Source organism: Giraffa tippelskirchi, chromosome 8 (genome assembly GCF_054371585.1).
Source record: "Giraffa tippelskirchi isolate mGirTip1 chromosome 8, T2T-mGirTip1v1.2.pri, whole genome shotgun sequence".
NCBI classification, from domain to species: Eukaryota; Metazoa; Chordata; class Mammalia; order Artiodactyla; family Giraffidae; genus Giraffa; species Giraffa tippelskirchi.
Window position 1 is genome coordinate 24,471,595 of NC_137282.1, and position 23,610 is coordinate 24,495,204.

The 23,610-nt window shown below is 43.5% G+C and overlaps 2 protein-coding genes across 10 annotated transcripts in view; both read left to right on the forward strand.

The window, feature by feature from the left end:
* Positions 1–17,645, forward strand: part of SLC7A2 (solute carrier family 7 member 2) — a 72,005-nt gene extending 54,360 nt beyond the window's left edge. For 4 of the 7 annotated variants that reach the window (XM_081521616.1, XM_081521618.1, XM_081521619.1 and 1 more), the window contains exons 8-12: positions 1,461–1,563; positions 4,193–4,398; positions 5,578–5,744; positions 6,729–6,837; positions 10,837–17,645. In XM_081521616.1, the coding sequence (XP_081377742.1) occupies positions 1,461–1,563; positions 4,193–4,398; positions 5,578–5,744; positions 6,729–6,837; positions 10,837–11,036 (785 nt within the window). In that variant the 3' untranslated portion in view covers positions 11,037–17,645. Of the gene's footprint in view, positions 1–1,460; positions 1,564–4,192; positions 4,399–5,577; positions 5,745–6,728; positions 6,838–9,060; positions 10,054–10,836 lie in introns of those variants that run through there. The other 3 variants (XM_081521620.1, XM_081521621.1, XM_081521622.1) reach the window with 2 other exon arrangements.
* An 83-nt stretch (positions 17,646–17,728) lies between these two features.
* PDGFRL (platelet derived growth factor receptor like) overlaps positions 17,729–23,610 on the forward strand; it is a 78,375-nt gene continuing 72,493 nt past the window's right edge. The window contains exons 1-3 of one of the 3 annotated variants that reach the window (XM_081521629.1): positions 21,774–22,031; positions 22,719–22,820; positions 23,035–23,216. In XM_081521629.1, coding sequence (XP_081377755.1) covers positions 21,994–22,031; positions 22,719–22,820; positions 23,035–23,216 — 322 coding nt within the window. In that variant the 5' untranslated portion in view covers positions 21,774–21,993. Of the gene's footprint in view, positions 18,028–21,773; positions 22,032–22,718; positions 22,821–23,034; positions 23,217–23,610 lie in introns of those variants that run through there. The other 2 variants (XM_081521628.1, XM_081521630.1) reach the window with 2 other exon arrangements.

Below are 23,610 nucleotides of genomic sequence, written 5' to 3' on the forward strand. Positions count from 1 at the left end.
CATAGCTATACTAGCAATGGAAATTTTTCAAAGTAGGGCATGGGATGTATTTAAAGAAACGATGTGGGACTTGCCTGGCAATCCAGTGGTTCAGACTTCGTATTGCAATCCAGGGGGCATGGGCTTGATCCCTGGTCAGAGAGCTGAGATCCCACATACCTCCAGGCTGAAACACCAAAACATATAGTGGAAGCAATATCGTAGCACGTTCAATAAAGATTTTTTTTAATGGTCCACATAAAATCTAAAAACAAAAAAAAAGGAAAAAATAATGTGCTGTTTTAGAAGGGCCACGGCCATGTTGGTTTAGCTGGAGCCTTCCTCTACCTGCAGTGCAGGAGACCTGGGTTCGATCTCTGGGTTGCAGATCCCTAGAGGAGGGCATGGCAACCCACTCCAGTACTCTTGCCTGGAGAATCCCATGGACAGAGGAGCCTGTTGGGCTACAGTCTGTGGGGTCCAAAGAATTGAACACGACTGAGTGACTAACACGTACGCACACTACTTCTACCTAGTAGCTGTAACCTTGCTAAGTTAGCCTGTCTATTAAAAAAGAGTAATGATCCTATTAGGTTAAACCATGTGAAATTGCTGGGGTTTTATTCAAAAACAGTCAAATGCTGCTCCATAAAGCTGAACCTAAATGATTGCCCTCGTCTCATAGGACTATTGAATTGAAGATAAATTGAGATCATAAAGATAGAAAGCTTGCTGAGATGTCTGGAGTGCCATATGAGTGGGGTGTGGTGTTTTCTACTTATTATGATAAGGACGACTATTTGGTAAATTCCAGTTAATATCATCACTATTTTGATGCTTCATTGGAGAAAAAAATTGCAAGCTGCAAGTTAACTACTCAACTATGTGAAGTATACTTTGCCTCTTAACATTATTAGGGCTTGGCGGTAGCCCCAAATGGGTTAAATTTAGTCAGAGTGTGTGGTTTTAATCAGGATGGGATTTATATTCTATCTGAAGCATAATTTAATTGGACCTTATCCTGTACAAGATATAACTCAGAATGCAGATGGAAATTAAAATGATTATATAACATCAATAACGAAAGCTCTTCCATTTGAATTCTTTTATTTATTTATTTATTTTTTTTAAAAAAGGAGCCTGCCAGTATTTCCTGGCAATGTTTTTTCTTCTGAAACATCAAAGGCGAATACTCTGTCATACAGTATTTTCACTCTTTGTCAGGCCAATATTTTTTAAGTAATCAAAGTAGATGTATTTTGTACTTGATAGATCGCTGAGGGGTTTTGAAGTTTTATTAGCAGTGTGTATGACCTAAGGAACATCTTATTAACTGTGAGAAATATACTTTCTATGCTTTACTTGACTTATCATCGGCACTAAAACAAAAAATTTCCCATCACTTATCTCTGACTTGGCATCAACTGTCTGGAATTTTCTCACAGGCTCTCTTCTTTACCCTTCTTTCTTTTCCCTAATAGCTGTGATGGCGTTCCTTTTCGACCTCAAGGCCCTCGTGGACATGATGTCCATTGGGACGCTTCTGGCCTACTCTCTGGTCGCAGCCTGTGTTCTCATCCTCAGGTGAGTTGTCCTCCTTGCCAGATGGTTCTGAAGGGTGTGTGTCAGTTGGGGCCCGGGAAATAAAGACAATTAGGGCTCACTGGCCTTGTTTTCACGGAGTTAGCTGTCTCACAGAAGTGAGAGGCCATGGGCATACAAATGTGAATACAAAGGATAGTTAGCATACTTGGTCCTTAAGCAAACAGATACAGTTGGTAACTGTCAATAGGTTGGCCTAATCTATGTGAACAACAAATTCTCATAATGTATAAAAACACTTTAGAATCCTGTATTTTTGTTCGATACAGGGTGCTCGGGGCTGGTGCACCGGGATGACCCAGAGGGATGGGATGGGGAGGGAGGTGGGAGGGGGGTTCTGGAAGGGGAAAACATGTACACCCATGGTGGATTCATGTCAATGTATGGCAAAACAAATACAATATTGTAAAGTTAAAAAATAGATAAATAAACTAATTTAAAATAAATAAATAAAAAATACAAGACCCAACCAAAAAAAAAAAGAATACTGTATTTTTAGTCCTAGTGATTCAGCTGCTAAGCTCTTAGGCTAAAGATTTAATCTTGATATGTATGGCCGAGTCCCTTTGCTGTTTGCCTGAAACTATCAGAACATTGTTAACTGGCTGTGCTGGTGCTCAGCCACCAAGTCGTGTCCAACTCTTTGGGATCCCATGGACTATAACGTTCCAGACTCTGCTATCCATGGGATATTCCCGGCAAGGATACTGAAGTGGGTTGCCAAATCCTCCTCCAGGGAATCTTCCTGACCCACATCTCCTGCATTGGCAGGCAGATTCTTTTATCACTGACCCACCTGGGAAGCCCTAACCGGCTCTGTCCCAATATAAAATAGTGACAGTGAAGTCGCTCAGTCATGTCTAACTCTTTGCAGCCCCATAGACTGTAGCCTACTATGCTCCTCCATCCATGGGATTTTCCAGGCAAGAGTACTAGAGTGGGTTGCCATTTTCTTCTCCAGGGGATCTTCCCAACCCAGGGATCAAACCTGGGTCTCCTGCATTACAGGCAGATTCTTTACCAACCGAGGTACTAGGGAAGCCCCCCAATATAAAATAAAAAGTTAAAAAAAAAGATTTAATCAAAGAGGTACACATAGATATATGCAAAGGATGTTCATGGAAAAGGGAATTTACGATAGTGAAAAAATTGAACTCAGTGAATATCAATAGTATATCAATCAGTTCAGTTCAGTTGCTCAGTCGTGTCTGACTCTTTGCAACCCCATGGACTGCAGCACGCCAGGCTTCCCTATCAATAGTATAATAATTAATAAATAAACAATAAGATCCTACTGTATAGCACAGGGAACTATATTCAGTATCCCATAATAAACCATAATGGGAAAGCATATGAAAAAGGATATATGTATATATATAAAGACTGAAACACTTTGCTGTACACCAGAAACTAACACAGCATTGTAAATCAACTATACTTCAGTCAAAAAAAATAGAATAGTTACATAAGAGTACATTTATTCAGTAGACTGTTCTACAGCAAATAAAATGATATTTAATTATATGGAGAGATATATCAGTTTCTGGATGCAAAGCTATATGTAGCATCTGAATTTATTTAACTAACATATATTTACACAAAAAAATGATTTTTGCAAATATATACACATATTTGCATTTTTAACTGACTGAAATTGTAATAAAATGCTAACAGTGATTCACACTGAATGTTATGGATGGTTTTAATTTTCTTCTGTGTGCTTTTGTGTATTTTTTCACAGTGAGCATATTTCTTCTTTAGATGGGGGACAAATATTACTTTTAAATTTAAGCAAAAGCTTCTCAGAAGATTGCCCTGGGGAGACCAGGGCAGATGTTGGGAGCTAAAGCAGGCTAATATCTTGACACCAGCCAAAGAGGAAGAGGATCAGTAGTAAAGGAGAATGGGTGGGAGGTGGCTGATGAGGGAGATGAGACCAGGGAGGCAGGCTGCAGTGAGACCTTCCAGTACCAAACTGAAGGCTGCATACTGTATTACCCTGTGCAGGCCAATGTGCTAAGTCGCTTCAGTCGTGTCTGACTCTTTGTGACCCTGTGGGCTGTAGCCCGCCAAGCTCCTCTGTCCATGGGATTCTCCAGGCAAGCGTACTGGAGTGGATTCTTATGCCCTCCTCCAGGGGATCTTCCTGACCCAGGGATCGAACCTGTGTCTCCTGTGGCTCCTACACTGCAGGCGGACTCTTTACTGCTGAGCCACTGGGGAAGCCCATGTTACCTTGTAGCTGATATTTAACGAGGGTTTCTGTTAACAGGGTTGCTGTTTTCATGAATGGCATCTCCTTTGAACATAGATAATTCCAGAGTAACCATTTATCATCACCAGTGCCTCACTTTAAAATGTAACTCTCTTTGATGTCTAATATATATAGCTTTCTAATCAGGTGGCTATCAGGAAATTTGGAGTTGCTGCAGGTATTTTGCTGAGCACGTGTGTGACCTGGCTTAGCAACTCTGGGGCTGCAGCCATAAGACTTGTGCATTTACTGCACCAGTTCTGAATGGAAATGTCTCCATTAGAGTTTTAGGTGCTTCTTTCATTTGGACCAAGTGTCTGTTTGAGAATAAAGACACCCACTTTTACTTGGGAATAGGTACCAGCCCGGCTTATCTTACGAGCAACCCAAGTATTGTTCTGAGAAAGAAGCTCTGCGATCGTGCGCCAACAGAACCTCCAAAAGCGAGTCTCAGGTCACCATGCTGCCAGGACAGGGATTCAGCCTGCGAACCCTCTTCAGCCCCTCGCTTCTGCCCACAAAACAGTCTGCTTCTCTTGTCAGCTTTCTGGTAGGATTCCTGGGTAAGTTCCCTTCACTGTATACACTGTAAAGACCCAGCGGGTGTGTGGGGGTGGAGCAGGTGTGATGTGAAAGAGGATGAAAGAATATGTTAGCACTGCTCTCAGTCCTGAAGTGTTCACCTAAGGGGTCACTGGTCATTGAGATCTTCCTTATGTTAGCAGGATAAATCGATGGTATATTGGTAATTGAAGAAGAAAGAAATTCCCTAAGGCAGGGGTCCCCAGCCTCTGGGATCTAATGCCTGATGATCCGAGGGAGAGCTGACGTAATAATAATAGAGATAAAGTGCATAGTAAACGTAATACACTTGAATCATCCGCAAACATCCCCACAATGTCCATGGAAAAATTGTCTTCCATGAAACTGGTCTCTGATGCCAGAAAGGTTAGGAACTGCTGCCCTGAGGTGAGAGTGGCAGAAGTACAAAACTGGTCCATTTCATGAGCCGTGAGGGTTTTTCCTGTGGGAAGCAACGTACACCTGCCCATAACTGACCTGGGACCCAAGGAGTGTGGGAGGCCGTACAGCAGATCCTGTTTGCTCAGCCACAGTTACATAATCAAGCATACTTTCAGCAACATTTATTGATGTGCCAGGAACCCCTCTGGGCACTTGGGATGTCAGGAAAGATGGTCCTTGCTCTCACTGGACTTTACAGAACAGCATCACTGGAGGCGAGCTAAGGGCAGTACAGGTTTCTCTGAGACCGCATGGGAGGGACCCCTAAGTCAGACTCTGATGAGAGAGCTTCGGGGTGGGCAGTGACGCCATCTCTGAACCAGGAAGAAAAGGTGCAGATCATGAATTATTTGTTTACATGAACAGTGTTTACAACAGCTGGACATGAGCAGACCTGCTTTCCCCATTGGAAAAAAGGGAGCTAGCCACCCTGGACCCCGTTCCATCGATCCACGTGATCTCATCTGAGACTAGCAGAAAAGCAGGATGGTAGAGCCCAGAGGGGAGGCTGCCTTCTAAGGAGGAGGCAGTCATGAGTAAGAGAAGCGGAATTCTCAAGTCACAGAAATCAGGCATTTCTTCCCAAAATAGAAATGAAGAATCTCAGTATTTGGCAGAGGAGATAGCTAAAGAACTTGATATCAAGATAGACTTTGAATGAAGGAGTCTGAGTGAAGGTCACCTGCTGGTTTTGTGTCACGAACATGTCATCTCCGCAGCATTCCTCATCCTGGGCCTGAGTGTTCTGACCACGCACAGCGTCCACACCATCGCCAGACTGGAGGCGTGGAGCCTGGCTCTCCTGGTGCTCTTTCTCCTTCTCTGTGTTGCCATCGTGCTCCTCATCTGGAGGCAGCCCCAGAATCAGCAGAAAGTAGCCTTTATGGTGTGTGTCAGGAGGATTCATGATCCTAAGTATTATGCATGTTTTCTCTTGTGCGTTAGTTTTTGTGACTTGTTTCTTTAAAAAAAAAAAAAGAAAGAAAAGCACTCTTATGATGTTAACCAGTGAACAAGAGTGTCACAGTCCTTTAGGATGTTTCTTTTTGTCTACGTAAGTATTCATTTCAAAAACTTGAGTGTGCTCCTAGTACGTTATTCTATATAATAGTAAACAAATTGCTTATTCAATACTCTAAAGCATCAGAAAAATAACTAGAATATTTTAGAAATTCAGGAGAGTATCCATCCAAAGCCCTTCCACTGTGAAGTGAAGTTATTCTGTTCCATTTGAACTAAGAGCAGAATTTAGATTGAAGAGGGCTTCCTGGAAAAATCCCCCTGAGATCACATGAGTATTCAGAGTTCCAGTGGCATGCCCTCTTGATATCTGAATGAAACCAGTAAACCCTAAACTAAACCCTGAAACCTACTGCATCTTGGTGATAATGCAGGTGTTAGCAGCTGGATAACCCTCTGTAGCTTTGGGCTGCAGTAAACAATGGGAAATACGGGGCTCGTTTTAGTATTCTCTAGAAGTATTCTCTAGACGTTGTTGTTTAGTCACTAAGTCGTGTCTGACTCTTTTGCAACCGCATGGACTGTAGCCCGCTGGACTCCTCTGTCCATGGAATTCTCTAGGCAAGAATACTGGAGTGGGTTGCCATTCCCTTTTCCAGGGGATCTTCCCAACCCAGGGATCAAACCCAGGTCTCCTGCATTACAGGTGGATTCTTTACCATTGAGCCACCTGGGAAGCCCATTCTCTAGATGAGTGGTTTTTGTTCAAGTTCTTTTTGTGAGAATATAATCTTACTGACACACTGAGACAGTGTCTGTGTATGTCAAATTAGTTGCCACCATGTCAAAACAATTTGAGGAATGTGTTTTAAAATTTGAGTATATTTAAGAAGATATTTTGCCTCCTTAGGTTCCATTCTTACCGTTCCTGCCAGCCTTCAGCATCCTGGTGAACATTTACCTGATGGTCCAGTTGAGTGCAGACACCTGGATCAGATTTAGCATCTGGATGGCACTTGGTAGGTCTTCTCCTGTTTGCACTGTCTGAACGTGGGCTCTCTCTTTCCCATTGTCATGTGCCATTTCAGAGAAACCCACCCCACCCCCTTCCTAGAGACAAAAGCTTTTTTTTAATTTCCTCCTTTCCCAAGTTTCAGAATACCTGAGTGCCTACTTTTCTACATGTTTTCCAAATACCTTTTTTAAATTCAATTGCTGCAGTAACCTTGTAAAACTCTATAGACCCTATTTTTTCTAACTTCTTGAGTGAGAAAAATGAAGCTCCCCCCACCAAAAGTCAAGAGATCTAATTTGCAGATGGCACCCCTAGAGTCTGATTGCAGAGCCAGTTCTTTCCAGAGCACCATTGAATTTCTGGCAACATTTTGAATGAGCTAATTGCAAGAAATTTCTTTTCTGGCACCTAAATGTCTTTTTATTAGACCGTTGGGGTGGAGTTTGACCTTACATACTGTGAGTGAGCTTATTTACATCTACACTGCATAGGTTTTCATCATGACTTCTTCAGGGTCCTGTGTGAAAGCTGACTTGGAAATTCAGAGTTTAACTTTGTCATAACTGGTGGCCTGAGGAGTTTGAGAGTTTGTGCTTTTTGATGGTCCTCCCATTGGCATAATGAGTCTCATTCACTTTTGTGTGTGTGTGTGTGTTTGTTTGCTTTGGCTATAAATTAGCTTCATTTCACTCTCAAGCCACCAACCTACTTGAGCCAGTGGGAGGTTTAACCTAGTCGGTTTTGCCCCTCCCTACACGCCCACACTAGTTTTGCCCATTTGGGGGGATCTGACACGGTGCCAACGAATTGGGGTGGATCAAAAGTTACCGTCCACACAGGTTGCACTGGGGCATTCTGTCACTGCAGCCACTCCTGGTAGGTGGCTCTGTCGCATCAGGGCCAGGATCCTGATGGGAGCCCGTGACTCGGCTGTGCTCTCTGGGATGAACCGCAAAGTCATTCCTTTGGGGTCTCGCCACCTCCCCCGGGGCTGCCAGGAAGCCGAGCCCAAACCCCGGGGCACGGGAAGCAGAACTTCCTCCCTTCCTCGGAGCCCAGAAGACTGTACTCTGGCGGAGAGCTGCCCCACGCTCCTGCCTTTCTGCGAACCACTGCCTCTCTCCTCCCTTGCAGCTCAGCCATGTGCTCATCCTTGGTGAAGGGTGGGAACTACAGAGCCAGACTCCCTGCGTTTCAGTCCTCCCCTGCTGCTTATTAGCCGTGTCGCCTGGCTCACATTCCACCCCTGCTTCTGTGCCTCAGTTTCTTTGTAAAATGGTGGTATCACTACCTTTATTTGAGGACAGAAAGGCTGGATCACCAAACCTCTAAGGACGTTAGAGGAAATAGAATCAGTTCTACAACTGCACATGCCAAAATACATATTGGTGGCCTGCTTCCCATTAGTTTCCATGGGAAAATTATAGTGCATTTCACATCAACCCAAAACTCTCCATCAATTGTTAAAATTATAGCTAAAAACACAGCAAAAATGCGTACATATCCTGTGGAATACTTAAAACCTTTCCTCTCTGATCCTCAGTCAGTGTGGTTGTCAATAAACAGTTGCTTTGCACAGAGTTATCCATCCTCTCCTGGTGACAGTAACGTGTGTAAGGCACACCCATGTTCCCTGCTCACACAGGACGTGTGCGTCTGTTGTCGCTTTGGTTGTGTCCAACTCTTTGCGACCCCGTGGCCTGTAGCCCGCCAGGCCCCTCTGCCCATGGGCTTCTCCAGGTGAGAACACTGGAGTGGGTTGCCATGCCCTCCTCCAGGGGATCTTCCCAACCCAGGGATCAAACCCAGGTCTCCAGCATCGCAGGCAGATTCTTTACCCCCTAAGCCACCTGGGAAGCCCGTTCACACAGGACATGTTTTCCAAAATATCTGACTGTGTCTCCAATAATCCAGCACTTGTATTTGGGAAGTATTTGAGACTTTTCCCCATATATCCTTTTGTTTAAAGTATAGTGTTAACTTTTGAGGAGGTAAATATTTTTTTACGTAAACATTTCAGAAATACTTACTGAGAAAAACATGCATATACAGTTCAGTTCAGTCGCGTCCGACTCTTTGTGACCCCATGAACCGCAGCACTCCAGGCCTCCCTGTCCATCACCAACTCCCAGAGTTTACCCAGACTCATATCCATTGAGTCAGTGATGCCATCCAACCATCTCATCCTCTGTCGTCCCCTTCTCCTCCCGCCCTCAATCTTTCCCAGTATCAGGGTCTTTTCAAATGAGTCAGCTCTTCGCATGAGGTGGCCAAAGTATTGGAGTTTCAGCTTCAACATCAGTCCTTCCAATGAACACCCAGGACTGATCTCCTTTAGGATGTACTGGTTGGATCTCCTTGCCGTCCAAGGAACTCTGAAGAGTCTTCTCCAACGCCACGGTTCAAAAGCATCAATTCTTCGGCGCTCAGCTTTCTTTATAGTCCAGCTCTCACATCCATACATGACTACTGGAAAAACCATAGCCTTGACTAGATGGACCTTTGTGGACAAAGTAACATCTCTGCTTTTTAATATGCTGTCTAGTTTGGTCATAACTTTCCTTCCAAGGAGTAAGCATCTTTTAATTTCATGGCTGCAATCACCATCTGCAGTGAGTTTGGAGCCCCCCAAAATAAAGTCAGCCAGTGTTTCCACTGTTTCCCCATCTATTTGCCATGAAGTGATGGGACCAGATGCCATGATCTTAGTTTTCTAAATGTTGAGCTTTAAGCCAACTTTTTCACTCTCCTTTTTCACTTTCATCAAGAGGCTCTTTAGTTCTTCTTCACTTTCTGCCATAAGGGTGGTGTCAGCTGCATATCTGAGGTTATTGATATTTCTCCCGGCAATCTTGATTCCAGCTTGTGCTTCCTCCAGCCCAGCGTTTCTCATGATGTACTCTGCATATAAGTTAAATAAGCAGGGTGACAATATACAGCCTTGACATACTCCTTTTCCTATTTGGAACCAGTCTGTTGTTTCATGTCCAGTTCTACCTGTTGCTTCCTGACCTGCATACAGATTTCTCAAGAGGTAGTCAGGTGGTCTGGTATTCCTATCTCTTGAAGAATTTTCCACAGTTTATTGTGATCCACACAGTCAAAGGCTTTGGCATGGTAAATAAAGCATCTCTTGAAGAATTTTCCACAGTTTATTGTGATCCACACAGTCAAAGGCTTTGGCATGGTAAATAAAGCAGAAATCAATGTTTTTCTGGAACTCTCTTGCTTTTTCAATGATCCAGCGGATATTGGCAATTTGATCTCTGGTTCCTCTGCCTTTTCCAAAACCAGCTTGAACATGTGGAAGATCATGGTTCACGTACTGTTGAAGCCTGGCTTGGAGAATTTTGAACATTACTAGCATGTGAAATGAGCGCACTTGTGTGGTAGTTTGAGCATTCTTTGGCATTGCCTTTCTTTGGGATTGGAATGAAAACTGACCTTTTCCAGTCCTGTGGCCACTGCTGAGTTTTCCAAATTTGCTGACATATTGAGTGCAGCACTTTCACAGCATCATCTTTTAGGATTTGAAATAGCTCAACTGGAATTCCATCACCTCCACTAGCTTTGTTCCTAGTGATGCTTCCTAAGGCCCCCTTGACTTCACATTCCAGGATTACAATATTGCATGTACAGATTGCACGTTAAAAATGAAGAAGCACTTTCTACTGGGAAGATGTTTGTCAGCGACCTTGCATGGGATATGCTGTACTTGCATTCTGCCCTTCTAAAATAGCACAGAAAGAGAAGGCACAAAAGATCCTATTATGTTCTATATTAAATTTTCCACATACAGGAGGGGGCGCACGCGCACGTGTGTGTGTGTGTGTGTGTGTGTGTGTGTGTGTGTGTACCGGTGGCTGATTGATGTCAGTGTATAGCAGAGGCCAACACAACATTGTAGAGCAATTGTCCACCAGTAAAGAAAAAAAAAAAATTTTCCGTGTACAATCAGTCATTTTATGTCACACCAAAAGCTGATTTCTTTTTCCTCTGAAAGGTTTCCTGATTTACTTCACTTATGGCATTAGACACAGCCTGGAGGGTAACCCGAGGGGTGAAGAAGATGATGATGAAGATATGTATTCAGATAACATTAACGCAGCAACAGAAGAAAAATCGGCCGTGCAAGATGGTGACCATCACCAAGGAAACCTGAGCTTACCTTTCATTTTCCACGAAAAGACGAGCGAATGCTAGTGCCTGCTGGGACAGAACTGGTCCACAGTCTTCACGGGCATAGTCTGTGTGGAGGGAACCTTGACAATGTCATCACCACACCAGGTTGTCATGGATTTGCTGCAGACATAGTTCACCCTAATTTATACTTACTCACCTGAACAGCACCTCCTCTGATGGTGAATTACACATCTAGGGAAACCACTCTGAGCTCGCTCCTCCGTGATAAATATCCCCCAGATAGTGGGAATGTGGGCATGTGTGTGCATATGTTTGTATATGTTGGGGAATATCAATGTTAAAAGTTGTTGGTGTCTTACTCTTATCGCATTGTATTTTTCCAGTGTTGTCATTCATTGGTAGCCTATACTACACACACTAAAATGGAGGTGATCACTGAATAGAAAAGTATCTTGAATGTGCCAAGTGTGGTTGGGGAAGTAACTGTCACTTTTCCTTGTTGGACCTTACATCAAGTTAGAACATCCTAAAATTGTGTTTACCCATCATTGTATCTGTCATTGGTCTGGAGTAAGGGGAGGGGATAGGAAATGAGCCTTTTCTGTGACTTACGAATGTTGGCGGTGGGTTTAGTACAGAGTTGTCTTCTGTGAGGTGTGACAGTTTGCTGAAAGTTTAGCCAATCGGAGCGCTGTGTCTGCAGTACCCCGCAGGGCAGGAGCAGCCTTCTCTGTCAGCAGGGGGCATGCACCCCTTTGAACGGCTGTCGTCTTTGCGACTGCTACTGCTAAGTCACCTCAGTCGTGTCCGACTCTGTGCGACCCCACAGATGGCAGCCCAGCAGGCTCCACCGTCACTGGGATTCTCCAGGCAAGAACACTGGAGTGGGTTGCCATTTCCTTCTCCAGTGCATGAAAGTCAAAAGTGAAAGTGAAGTTGCTCAGTTGTGTCCGACTCTTCGCGACCCCATGGACTGCAGCCTACTAGGCTCCTCCATCCATGGGATTTTCGAGGCAAGAATACTGGAGTGGGGTGCCATTGCCTTCTCCACTTCTTTGTGACAGTGGTCCTTAAATGTGAGACCTTCACCTTGTGTGAAGGATATCTTCCCCACGCCCCCAGCCCACCCCAGTCCAGTCAGGGGCAGGAGAGAGGTAGTGTGAGCTCCTAGGGATCCTTTGTGCTGGAAAGTGAAGGTGGTCCCCATGGACAGGAAGCTCTTGTAAGTGGCAGAGAGGAGGATGCATTTGAAGATCAGAGTAGTTACGTGCTTGGATAAGACCCCAAGCACCCCTGTTTTAAAAGTCACTTAAAATAAGCCAGTAGAACCTCCCAGATCACATAATTGGTGGAATGATTTATACCTTTTTCCATTAGTTAATAAATAATCACAGTTCACAATTTATTTAGGGTTTTTTTTTTCCTACGCCGGTAGTAAATTCTATCTTTACTACATGCAAAAAAGGGGGGGAAAAATGAAGGAATACAAGAAAATTCCCCTGTTCTGATTTTAAAGTGCCTGTTCAGTTATTATAGGGCATTTGGCCCAATTTGAGGGGTTTGGATTTAATTTTGCCTCTGATGTTTCTTTTGGAAACATTTAGGGATATTTTTCTTCCCCCATCCCATAAATTGTTCAGCACTTTTTATTTCATTTATTTTTAAATGACCACACTAAAACTACTGATACAAGTTCCAGTATTCTAGAAGAACCCATCAGTGGTTGGGGAATAGAATATTTTAGTTAAATACATGATTATTTAAAACGTCAAGCCAAAAAATTAACCTAATTGAATTAAAGCCATAGAAACACAATAACCTTTATATGAGTAATTTGTTTTTAAACGTATGATTCTCTAATTACTGTATTTCATTTTATAGGGTTATCTAATAAGTGGACTACTTATCTTCCGTGTGTTTCGCTTCTCATGAATTATTTTTCTTACAAATAATTACACGGTTCATGAGATGAGACTAGCACATTATCAAGCCCAGGTGACCAGCTTAATACAAAGGCAAGGAAAACACTTATTTTCTGACAGCTCTTCCAAGAGATCAGCCATTTTATTTTCGTCATTAAAAAGCAAGTTTTGATTGTTTAGGAGTTTATTGTGATGAAAAATCCAGCAAACAGGCAGGAAAGTCTGGGTGCTAGTGTTGTAGCATCTCGGATCTAGAACTCAGAACTAACATTCCACAATTTCCAGGGTGCACATAGTAAAATCTGAGGCCCAGTATTGCATGTTTTACTGGAGAGGAAGAGTTGGCTGTGCAAGAGGCAAAGTATTTCTGTAATCATTACTGTGGGCCTAATCCTAAATCTTTGCTGTTACTGCAGCATTCTGAGAAACTCTTTGATTTGGTAATCAGGCCCTTCACATGGGAATATGAAGAATTTCACGTGTGAATATTAAACCTTTTACAGTAGCACGATCGAGAAATTTATTTAGAACATGACAGGCAGCTAAAACTGTTATGCCCAGTGTGTTCAATTAGGAGCAGAATTGAGTTAAAAATAATTTTTCCACCTTGAAACGCTTTACAAACACAAATGTCTATGAAAGATGCTTTGTTCGTGACTATCCTTTTTTTCTGTGAAAACTCAAATATCTGTTTGTATGTATGTGTGAGTGTATATGTTAATATATTCACATGTATATATGTGTTTGTGTGTTTCAAATGTTGGTGTTTAAATCAGCTGGGTTTATGATGGGCTTTGGACATGATCCTGTTGTCTAGATTTTAAAAACCCAACTGACAGAGAAAAAATGTTTTGTATTGATAAGTATGCTTATGCAAAATGTTTAGGTTTTAAACTATTTTGAGATATATGGCAATTTTTTATGTATAATATTTTCTATAGATAGATTCTTTCAGAAAGATATATTTATAATGTTTCTAATATGAAATCACTGAAGTCTAGTATATTAGGTGCTTTATGATCTGAAATGCAGTGGGGTGGGGGCTTTAGGGGATTTCTGTTTACTTTTTTCTGCTGTACCTTTTCTGACATTTCTGTCTTGGTTTGTGCTTTTTTAGGAAAAGTCAGTACTACCAGGTCTTTTACTTTACCTTTTGAACAAAATGTTGTTTTTGCTTTCTTAGGATTGCCAAAATGTTCTGTGTGGATTTTACTGGTAATCAGACACACTTCATATATACTTCTTTCCAGAAATTAAAAAATACATATGCATTCTCTTAATTGTGATTGAGTAAAAACAGCTTAAATTACTTTTTTTGCACTAGGAAATCTGCTTTCTGAACATTTTCAGTGAGAAACTTCTTATAATAGCACTTTTATTTTATACTCTTATGATTTGTGAATAATGATACAAAGGCCATACCGACCCTACATTTAATAAGGTAGCTATGCAAGTCCAACAACACAAGAGAAGACTCTACACGTGGACATCACCAGATGGTCAACACCGAAATCAGATTGATTATATTCTTTGCAGCCAAAGATGGAGAAGCTCTATACAGTCAGCAAAAACAAGACCGGGAGCAGACTGTGGCTCAGATCATGAACTCCTTATTGCCAAATTCAGACTTAAATTGAAGAAAGTAGGGAAAACCACTAGACCTTTCAGGTATGACCTAAACCAAATCCCTTATGAGTATACAGTGCAAGTGACAAATAGATTTAAGGGACTAGACCTGATAGACAGAGTGCCTGATTAGCTATGGACAGAGGTTCATGACATTGTACAGGAGACAGGGATCAAGAAAATCCCCATGGAAAAGAAATGCAAAAAAGCAAAATGGCTGTCTGAGGAGGCCTTACAGATAGCTGGGATGAGAAGAGAAGCGAAAAGCAAAGGAGAAAAAGAAAGATATTCCCATCTGAATGCAGAGTTCCAAAGAATGGCAAGGAGAGATAAGAAAGCCTTCCTCAGCGATCAGTGCAAAGAAATAGAGGAAAACAACAGATTGGGAAAGACTAGAGATCTCTTCAAGAAAATTAGAGATACCAAAGGAACATTTCATGCAAAGATAGGCTCGATAAAGGACAGAAATGGTATGGACCTAACAGAAGCAGAAGATATTAAGAAGAGATACCAAAGGAACATTTCATGCAAAGATAGGCTCGATAAAGGACAGAAATGGTATGGACCTAACAGAAGCAGAAGATATTAAGAAGAGATACCAAAGGAACATTTCATGCAAAGATAGGCTCGATAAAGGACAGAAATGGTATGGACCTAACAGAAGCAGAAGATATTAAGCAAGAATACACAGAAGAACTGTACAAAAAAGATCTTCATGACCCAGATAATCACGATGGTGTGATCACTCACCTAGAGCCAGACATCCTGGAATGTGAAGTCAAGTGGGCCTTAGAAAGCATCACTACGAGCAAAGCTAGTGGAGGTGATGGAATTCCAGTTGAGCTATTTCAAATCCTCAAAGGTGATGCTGTGAAAGTGCTGCACTCGATATGCCAGCAAATTTGGAAAACTCAGCAGTGGCCACAGGACTGGAAGAGGTCAGTCTTCGTTCCAATCCCAAAGAAAGGCAATGCCAAAGAATGCTCAAACTACCGCACAATTGCACTCATCTCACATGCTAGTAAAGTAATGCTCAAAATTCTCCAAGCCAGGCTTGAGCAATACGTGAACCGTGAACTTCCAGATGTTCAAGCTGGTTTTAGAAAAGGCAGAGGAACCAGAGATCAAATTGCCAATATCCTCTGGATCATCAAAAAAGCAAGAGAGTTCCAGAAAAACATCTATTTCTGCTTTATTGATATGCCAAAGCCTTTGTGTGGATCACAATAAACTGTAAAAAATTCTGAAAGAGATGGGAATACCAGACCATCTTACCTGTCTCTTGAGAAACCTGTATGCAGGTCAGGAAGCAACAGTTAGAACTGGACATGGAACAACAGACTGGTTCCAAATAGGAAAAGGAGTACGTCAAGGCTGTATATTGTCACCCTGCTTATTTAACTTATATGCAGAGTACATCATGAGAAACGCTGGGCTGGAAGAAACACAAGCTGGAATCAAGATTGCCGGGAGAAATATCAATAACCTCAGATATGCGGATGACACCACCCTTATGGCAGAAAGTGAAGAAGAACTAGAGAGCCTCTTGATGAAGGTGAAAGAGGAGAGTGGAAAAGTTGGCTTAAAGCTGATAAGCATCGCCCACCAATGCTGATAATGCTGGAGGGACTAGATTAGTCTGAGCTCTTTTTCCTCTTAGATCAGCATAATCTGAGATTATAAACCACTGACACAATTGTGCCAAGATTCCAACTCTTCCTTCCCTGTGATGTTGCCTGTGATGTTCTCTGCCTGGGTATCTGCTGATATGCTTCAAGTGACAGTAGAATTCAAACCAAAAATATGAATACAATGTCCCACCTAATTTTAAAGGATTGGGTTTAGAGTGTGCGTCATGGAATATTAATATACATGTGCTTCATGTGAATGTCTTGTGGGGGTGTTATTAGCTTGGTTTTTTTGGCTTGTTTTTGATTTTTGACTAGTGCCAAAATAGTGCCTTCTCTGTACATTTTCTACTTAACATTTTCTAGCTTGTTCTAAAATATCAAGGGAAGAAGTACCAAAGTTCACGTAGGAACTAATGCCAGCACAGGTCATTGATTTTTCAGACACATAGATGTGTGAAAATAACGTTGTTTGACTTCGTTGTTTAGCCGAGTTTCTTTTTTATCTCCTTGTATAATTATATTTAAACATTTTTTAATGGCTTTCTGGTTTCTGAATTTTGAGAGTCCTGAACTACGGTTGTTGTGGTTGTTGGTTTAGTGGTTGGTTTTTGTAACATTCGTTATTGTTTTTATGTACACAGTTTAGTCTTGTTCATTTCAAATGCATTTTGTTATGGCTCAACCCAATCAGCAACCCTGGGAGCACTATTTTAGCTTGTATTCACCTCGGCTGAAGCCACTGCCCCTATCTCTGGCTTTCAACAGCCTTCAGTGACCACTGACAGCAGCTCCATGGGGATCATAACCAGGACCATGGGTCAGGCAGGCTGCAAGTTGTGAGTGTCTATAGCTACCTTTGTTGGGTGGAGTCTTGGGATAATAGGGTAGAATATGAAGTGAAAAACCAAGGTAGTTTGGGTCCTTCGTTTCAGCTTCAAATATCCCATGAGTACAAGGTAAATGATAAGGACCAAGGACCCTCTACAACTCATGGGAAGGATGGCTGCTTCCTGGAACTGCACCATAGGTCCTGGCCCCTGCAGTTTCTGCACCAGCATGAACAGCCTTGAGGGGGAAAGTGCACGGGCCACAGCTCCGTTGGTAAAGAACCTTGTATTGCCAGCATGGCAGGTTTCTCTGGTCCATGCCTGGTTACCAGGCTCTTCATCTTTGGTATCCATTTGTTTCATTGCTTTCTTTTGTTATCATTGTACTTAATTGAAACTGTTGATAGGGCCTAAAACTCTACCGAAATTCTATGTCTGTAAAAACCAACAGATACTTTGGTCTTACTCGAATACAGAGATTTTTTGTGTGTGTATTCTAGATAATTTTAAATCTACATGTTTTTATGATAATCAGTGTTCCTTTTTGCTTATAACATTGGATTATTTTTTAGAATTTGTAATAAATAAAAACTGCTGCTGCTTTAGCACTGTAATATGTGCTTTCTAACCATGTATTTTTAAAATAAATTTCAATATGACTTATCATAGTGTTGTATGCATATGTATCATACCTATCAAAAGCTTACAAATCACGCTTACCAAATTTAAACTGCTTTTTTATTTAGGCCACTTTAGAGCTCAGAAATATAGTACAATCTAAATGGAAACAATTATGTTGTTAAGAATACTCACCTGGCAGCCTACTACTGTACGACTTCCAAGTCCTATAAGAGATGTCCGTCACTATACTCAGTCTTCGTGACATATTCCCAATACCAGTTGCTCCTGAAGCATGCCACTCGAGGACCACACATCTGAGGTGCTACCAATTCAACTGCCATTTATTTAATGGACCAGTCTCTTTGACATTGCTTTTGTCTGCAAGAAGCTCCTTGTTATGCTCCTGACCAAATCATAGCTTTCAGTAAGTGGTGATCAGTTATCTATAACTAACAGAAATTTTGTACTGTATAGTGAATAAACATTTATCAACTTCAGCCCTCTTTACCCTTTGATGGGGCGGGAGGAGTCAGTTTTCTGATGTGGTTCCAAGTTAGTTAAAATTGCAAATCTCCTAAATTATCTTCTTTAATTTTGAAATGCCATTGTGTATAGACTTAAGTCCTGTTGGGTTTTTTTTTCATAAATGGAAGGGAACGCCCACCATGTTGAATTAAACTTGAGTATGAATTTAGCCTGCATTGAAAACCAAGCTAAAACAGCAATGTATTTTCCAAATAGAATTCTAAAACCTAATTTATCTGTTATTTATTGTTGGCTTGATTAGCATTGGTAAGTAGGTTTTGAGGCCTCCCCTTTGTGCTGGCACCGTGGAATCATGTGAAGGAAGGGTCAGCAGGGTTGGCATCTTCTGAGGTCCAGACCCTCAGCTTGTAGATAGCCGTCTTCTCCCAGAGTCTTCACGTGATCTTCCCTCTGTGTGTGTGTGTGTGTGTGTGTGTGTCTGTCTATGTCCCAAGTTTCTGCGTCTTATAAATAAGAATACCAGTGATGTTGGTTTAGGCTTGGGATTACAGAATTCCAAAATTGTTGTCCTAATACCACCATTAAACAATTATATAATGGGAACATAAAAATAGACTTGAGCAAATGAAATGACAGATAACATTATGACACATTCTGGGATAGGATGATTTAATATTGTAAATATGAACATTCTTCTCCCAAATAAAAACTCTATACAGTCATAATCACAACACAAAGTTTTTATGGAAGTTGACAAGGTGATTTGAAACTTCATCTGGAAGAGAAAATATACAATTATAGTTAACATGAAATCAATGATGGGGGCATCACTTGCCCAAACAAATAACAAAATATATTATAAATCGATCAGGAACCTTCCACAAGCCTCTTATCCTCATCCATCAGAGGGCAGACAGAATGAAAACCACAATCACAGAAAACTAGCCAAACTGATCACATGGACCACAACCTTGTCTAACTCAGTGAAACTATTAACCCTGCTGTATAAGGCCACCCAAGATGGATGGGTCATGGTGGAGAATTCCGACAAAATGTTGTCCACTGGAGAAGGGAATGCCTGGAGAACCCCATGGACAGTATGAAAAGCCAAAAATAGGACACTGAGAGATGAGCTCCTCAGGTCAGTAGGTGCCCAATATGCTACTGGAGAAGAGTGGAGAAATAACTCCAGAAAGAATGACGAGATGGAGCCAAAGCAAAAACAATGCCCAGTTGTGGATGTGACTGTTGATGGAAGTAAAGTCTGATGCTGTAAAGAACAATATTGCATTGGAACCTGGAATGTTAGGTCTGTGAATCAAGGTAAATTGGATCTGGTCAAAAAGGAGATGGCAAGAGTGAACACTGACATTTTAAAATGAACTGGAATGGGTGAATTCAATTCAGATGACCATTATATCTACTACTTTGGACACGAATCCCTTAGAAGAAATGGGGTAGCCCTCGTAGTCAACGAAAGAGTCCAAAATGCAGTACTTGGGTGCAATCTAAAAAATGACAGAATAATCTCTGTTCATTTCCAAGGCAAACCATTGAATATCACAGTAATCCAAGTCTATGGCTCAACCACTAATGCCAAAGAAGCTCAAGTTGAACGGTTCCATGAGGACCAAAAGACTTTCTAGAAATAACACCAAAAAAAGATGTCCTTTTCATCATAAGGGATTAGAATGCAAAAGTAGGAAGTCAAGAGACATCTGGAATAACAGGCAAGTTTGGCCTTGGAGTACAGAATGAAGCAGGGCAAAGGCTAACAGAGTTTTGCCAAGAGAATGCACTGGTCATAGCAAACACCCTCTTCCAACAACACAAGAGACGACTCTACATATGGACATCACCAGATGGTCAATTCAGAAATCAGATTGATTATATTCTTTGCAGCCAAAGATGGAGAAGCTCTATACAGTCAGCAAAAACAAGACCGGGAGCTGACTGTGGCTCAGATCATGAACTCCTTATTGCCAAATTTAGACTTAAACTGAAGAAAGTAGGGAAAACCACTAGACCATTCAGGTAGACCTAAATCAAATCCCTTTTGATTATACAGTGGAAGTGAGAAATAGATTCAAGGGATTAGATCTGTTAGAGTGCCTGAAGAACTATGGGCAGAGGTTCGTGACGTGGTACAGGAGGCAGTGATCAAAACCATCCCCATGGAAAAGAAATGCAAACAGACAAAATGGTTGTCTGAGGAGGCCTTACAAATAGTTGTGAAAAGAAGAGAAGTGAAAGGCAAAGAAGAAGAGGAAAGATATACCCATTTGAATGCAGAGTTCCAAAGACTAGCAAGGAGAGATAAGAAAGCCTTCCTCAGTGATCAATGCAAAGAAATAGAGGAAAATGATAGAATGGGAAAGACTAGAGATCTCTTCAGGAAAATTAGAGATACCAAGGGAATATTTCATGCAAAGATGGGCTCAATAAAGGACAGAAACAGTATGGACCTAAGAGAAGCAGAAGATAGGTTGCCAGGAAGTTTGGAAAACTCAGCAGTGGCCCCAGGACTGGAAAAGGTAAGTTTTCATTCCAATCCCAAGGAAAGGCAATGCCAAAAAATGTTCAAACTACCACACAGTTGCACTCATTTCACATGCTAGCAAAGTAATGCTGAAAATTCTCCAAGCTAGTCTTCAACAATACGTGAACCGAACCGAGAACTTCCAGATGTTCAAGCTGGATTTAGAAAAGGCAGAAGAACCAGAGATCAAATTGTCAACATCCGTTGGATCATAGAAAAAGCAAGAGAATTCCAGAAAAAGCATCTACTTCTGCTTCATCGACTATGCCAAAGCCTTTGACTGTGTGGATCACAACAGACCAACAGACTGTGCTTTCCGTCTCTTCATGGAATGGCTTGCAATTCTGTCTGTCTGTTGCCTCCCCGCCACCTTAGTTCTCTGCTATCAATCCTATCAGGGAAGTCACAAAGTTCTCGCCTCCAATCTTCCAAGCTTAAGCAGAGAGGCTTTGGGGGCAGGCCAGCCCTGCTGGAAAGCTTTCACAGGTAGTGATTTCAACTGCTACTGCTAAGTCGCTTCAGTCGTGTCCGACTCTGTGCGACCCCATAGACGGCAGCCCACCAGGCTCCGCCATCCCTGGGATTCTCCAGGCAAGAATACTGGAGTGGATTGCCATTTCTTTCTCCAGTGCATGAAAGGGAAAAGTGAAAGTGAAGTCGCTCAGTCATGTCCGACTCTTAGTGACTCCATGGACTGTAGCCTACCAGGCTCCTCCGTCCATGGGATTTTCCAGGCAAGAGTACTGGAGTGGGGTGCCATTGCCTTTTCAACAGTGCTTTGTAACTGGTAGAGTGCAGGTTCAAGTTTGACTTTGGGCTGCCTTGTCTGTAAAAGGGGGCTGATGCTAACCACAAAGCCTCCCTGGTTGGGTAGTTGTTGATATGAGCAACAAGAAATGTGTGATGAGGGTTTTATGCTCTGTGTGGAGTGTGGTACGCTCCTAATAAATATGATTTTCCAGAAACGGATGGTAGAGTACAAAATTCAGTAAGACATATTTCCTGCCCTTGAACTCAGAAGAGAGCAGGTGACAGAGGTGAAGCCAGATTCACAGCTCAAGTGTGCATTTTGTCTTGGCTGCTATGATATCACAAAGGATTCACACTGGGGAAGTTCTTGGCCCGGCCAGGAGGAGGTAGGGTCTGAGCTTGAGCCTTGTAGGATGAGTGGTGAGAGGGCTGGCAGGTGGTGGAACAAGGAAGGGGATTCCGGGGGCGCCGAGGGGGCAGCAGAAGCCTTGGTGCCCCCCCTCCCACCCCACCGTGGTGACTGGCCCAAGGGCACTGGGAGCACGCTGTTTGCATGGCAAACAGGCCAGGGAGCAGTGGCTGCCAAGAGAGGAAGCTGGAGAGGCCTGACCGGGCATGAGAGGTCTGGAGAGACTTCAGAGGGGTTTAGTTGGGTTAGTGTTTTTTGTTTTTTGGGTTTTTTTTTTTTAGAATTGTGTTTGGAGATCAGCCTAATAACTGGAGAAAGTATGTACTGAGGGGCAAGACAGAGAGGCAGGGAGACCAGCTAGGGGGCTGTGGTCACTTGCTGGTGACAGATGGCAACTCTGTGAGCCGGGTCAGAGAAGGAGGGATGACGGCCAAGAGGGGCAGCCTGGATGCAGTCAGTAGGGCGATGAAGCAGGGCCTGGCAGGGCGTGGAGTGAAGGGGGGAGGTGTACCTGGAACCCCAGGCTCCAGCCCAGAGTGATGACCCAGTAGTCGACTTCTCCGAGTCCCGACGGAGGCCCTGGTGCTGTTACTTGGATCTCTTTTCTGGCACAGTCCCTCCTGAACACCTAGTTGAGTCTTCTGTAGGGCAGTGGGGCTTCTGCTAAGAGAGGAAGGAGAAGTTTCTCCAAACCCTCCAGCAGAACCCCGGGGAAGCAGCTGTCCTGCCGTGGGACCCTCTGAAGGCAGAGCAGCCTCCCCCCTGGGAGCCCCAGGGGGCTGCAAGGTCTCAGCTGCAAGGGAGGCTCGCTTCCAGCAGGTACAGGGCTGGGTGTGGAGTTGGGACTTCTGAGGGCCGTGGTCTTGTTGGTGAGCGCAGGTGAGAGACCTGCTGGGAATGAAGAGATATATGCAGGGGGCACTTTTTACAGAGCATCACGGCCGTACCGAGCTGGTGGGAGAGCGCTGGTGACATCTGGACAATTCTGCTTAGATGAGACCCCGCAGGATAACGCCGAGCCTTCTCGAAGCTGGTAAACTTGGTAAAACGCGCGGGGAGCTGGAACTCGCCGAGTGACTGTTTTAATTGATATTTCGCGCTCAGCCTCGGGAAAAAGCGCAGCGCTTCACGGCTCCACCAGGGGGCAGGAGAGGTCACATTACACAGATAGAGAATTAAAAAAAAAAAAAAAAATCCCCAAACTTTTCCCTAAAATCTGTTCTTCCTCCTGAAACCGAATCCTCCAGCTGCGGCGTCCCAGGCGCCCGCCCCTCGCCCGCCGCCTCCCCTGGCGCCCCTGCCCTCGCCCTGTGCTGTCCGCGCGACTCCGACCCGCGGTCCCCAGCGCCTCGACCCCGACCCCTCTCCCTGAAGATGAGGATTTGGTTGCTGCTGGGTCTTCTGCTGATCCACGAAGCCCTGGAGGATGGTGAGTGACTCTGGGTGGGCGGCATCCCGGCTTGTGCCCTGACTTTACCTGGGTCCCCCAGCCCCCGTCGTCCTGCAGGTCTCCCTCCCGGCTCTGGAGTCAGTCCCTGACCCGTGCACCTGCCCCCCCCCCCCCCCGCTCCTAGGAGGGTCCCCTTACCTCCCTCTCTCCACTCCCCTCGGAGCCCCTGGAACAGTGGCAGCTGACCCGACCCCTTAGAATCCCCATCAGAACGCCTCCAGCGCTGCTGAAAAGCCCCGGGCAGCGGGCAAACTGAACATCCCCGGGCAGCGCCTGGTCCAGCCCCCAGTGTCAACGTGTCGGTCTGGGAGGTGGCGCAGGGCGGCTGATTGCTTCCAGCGCGCGCGCGCGCAGCGTTTGCCCCAGGATTTTC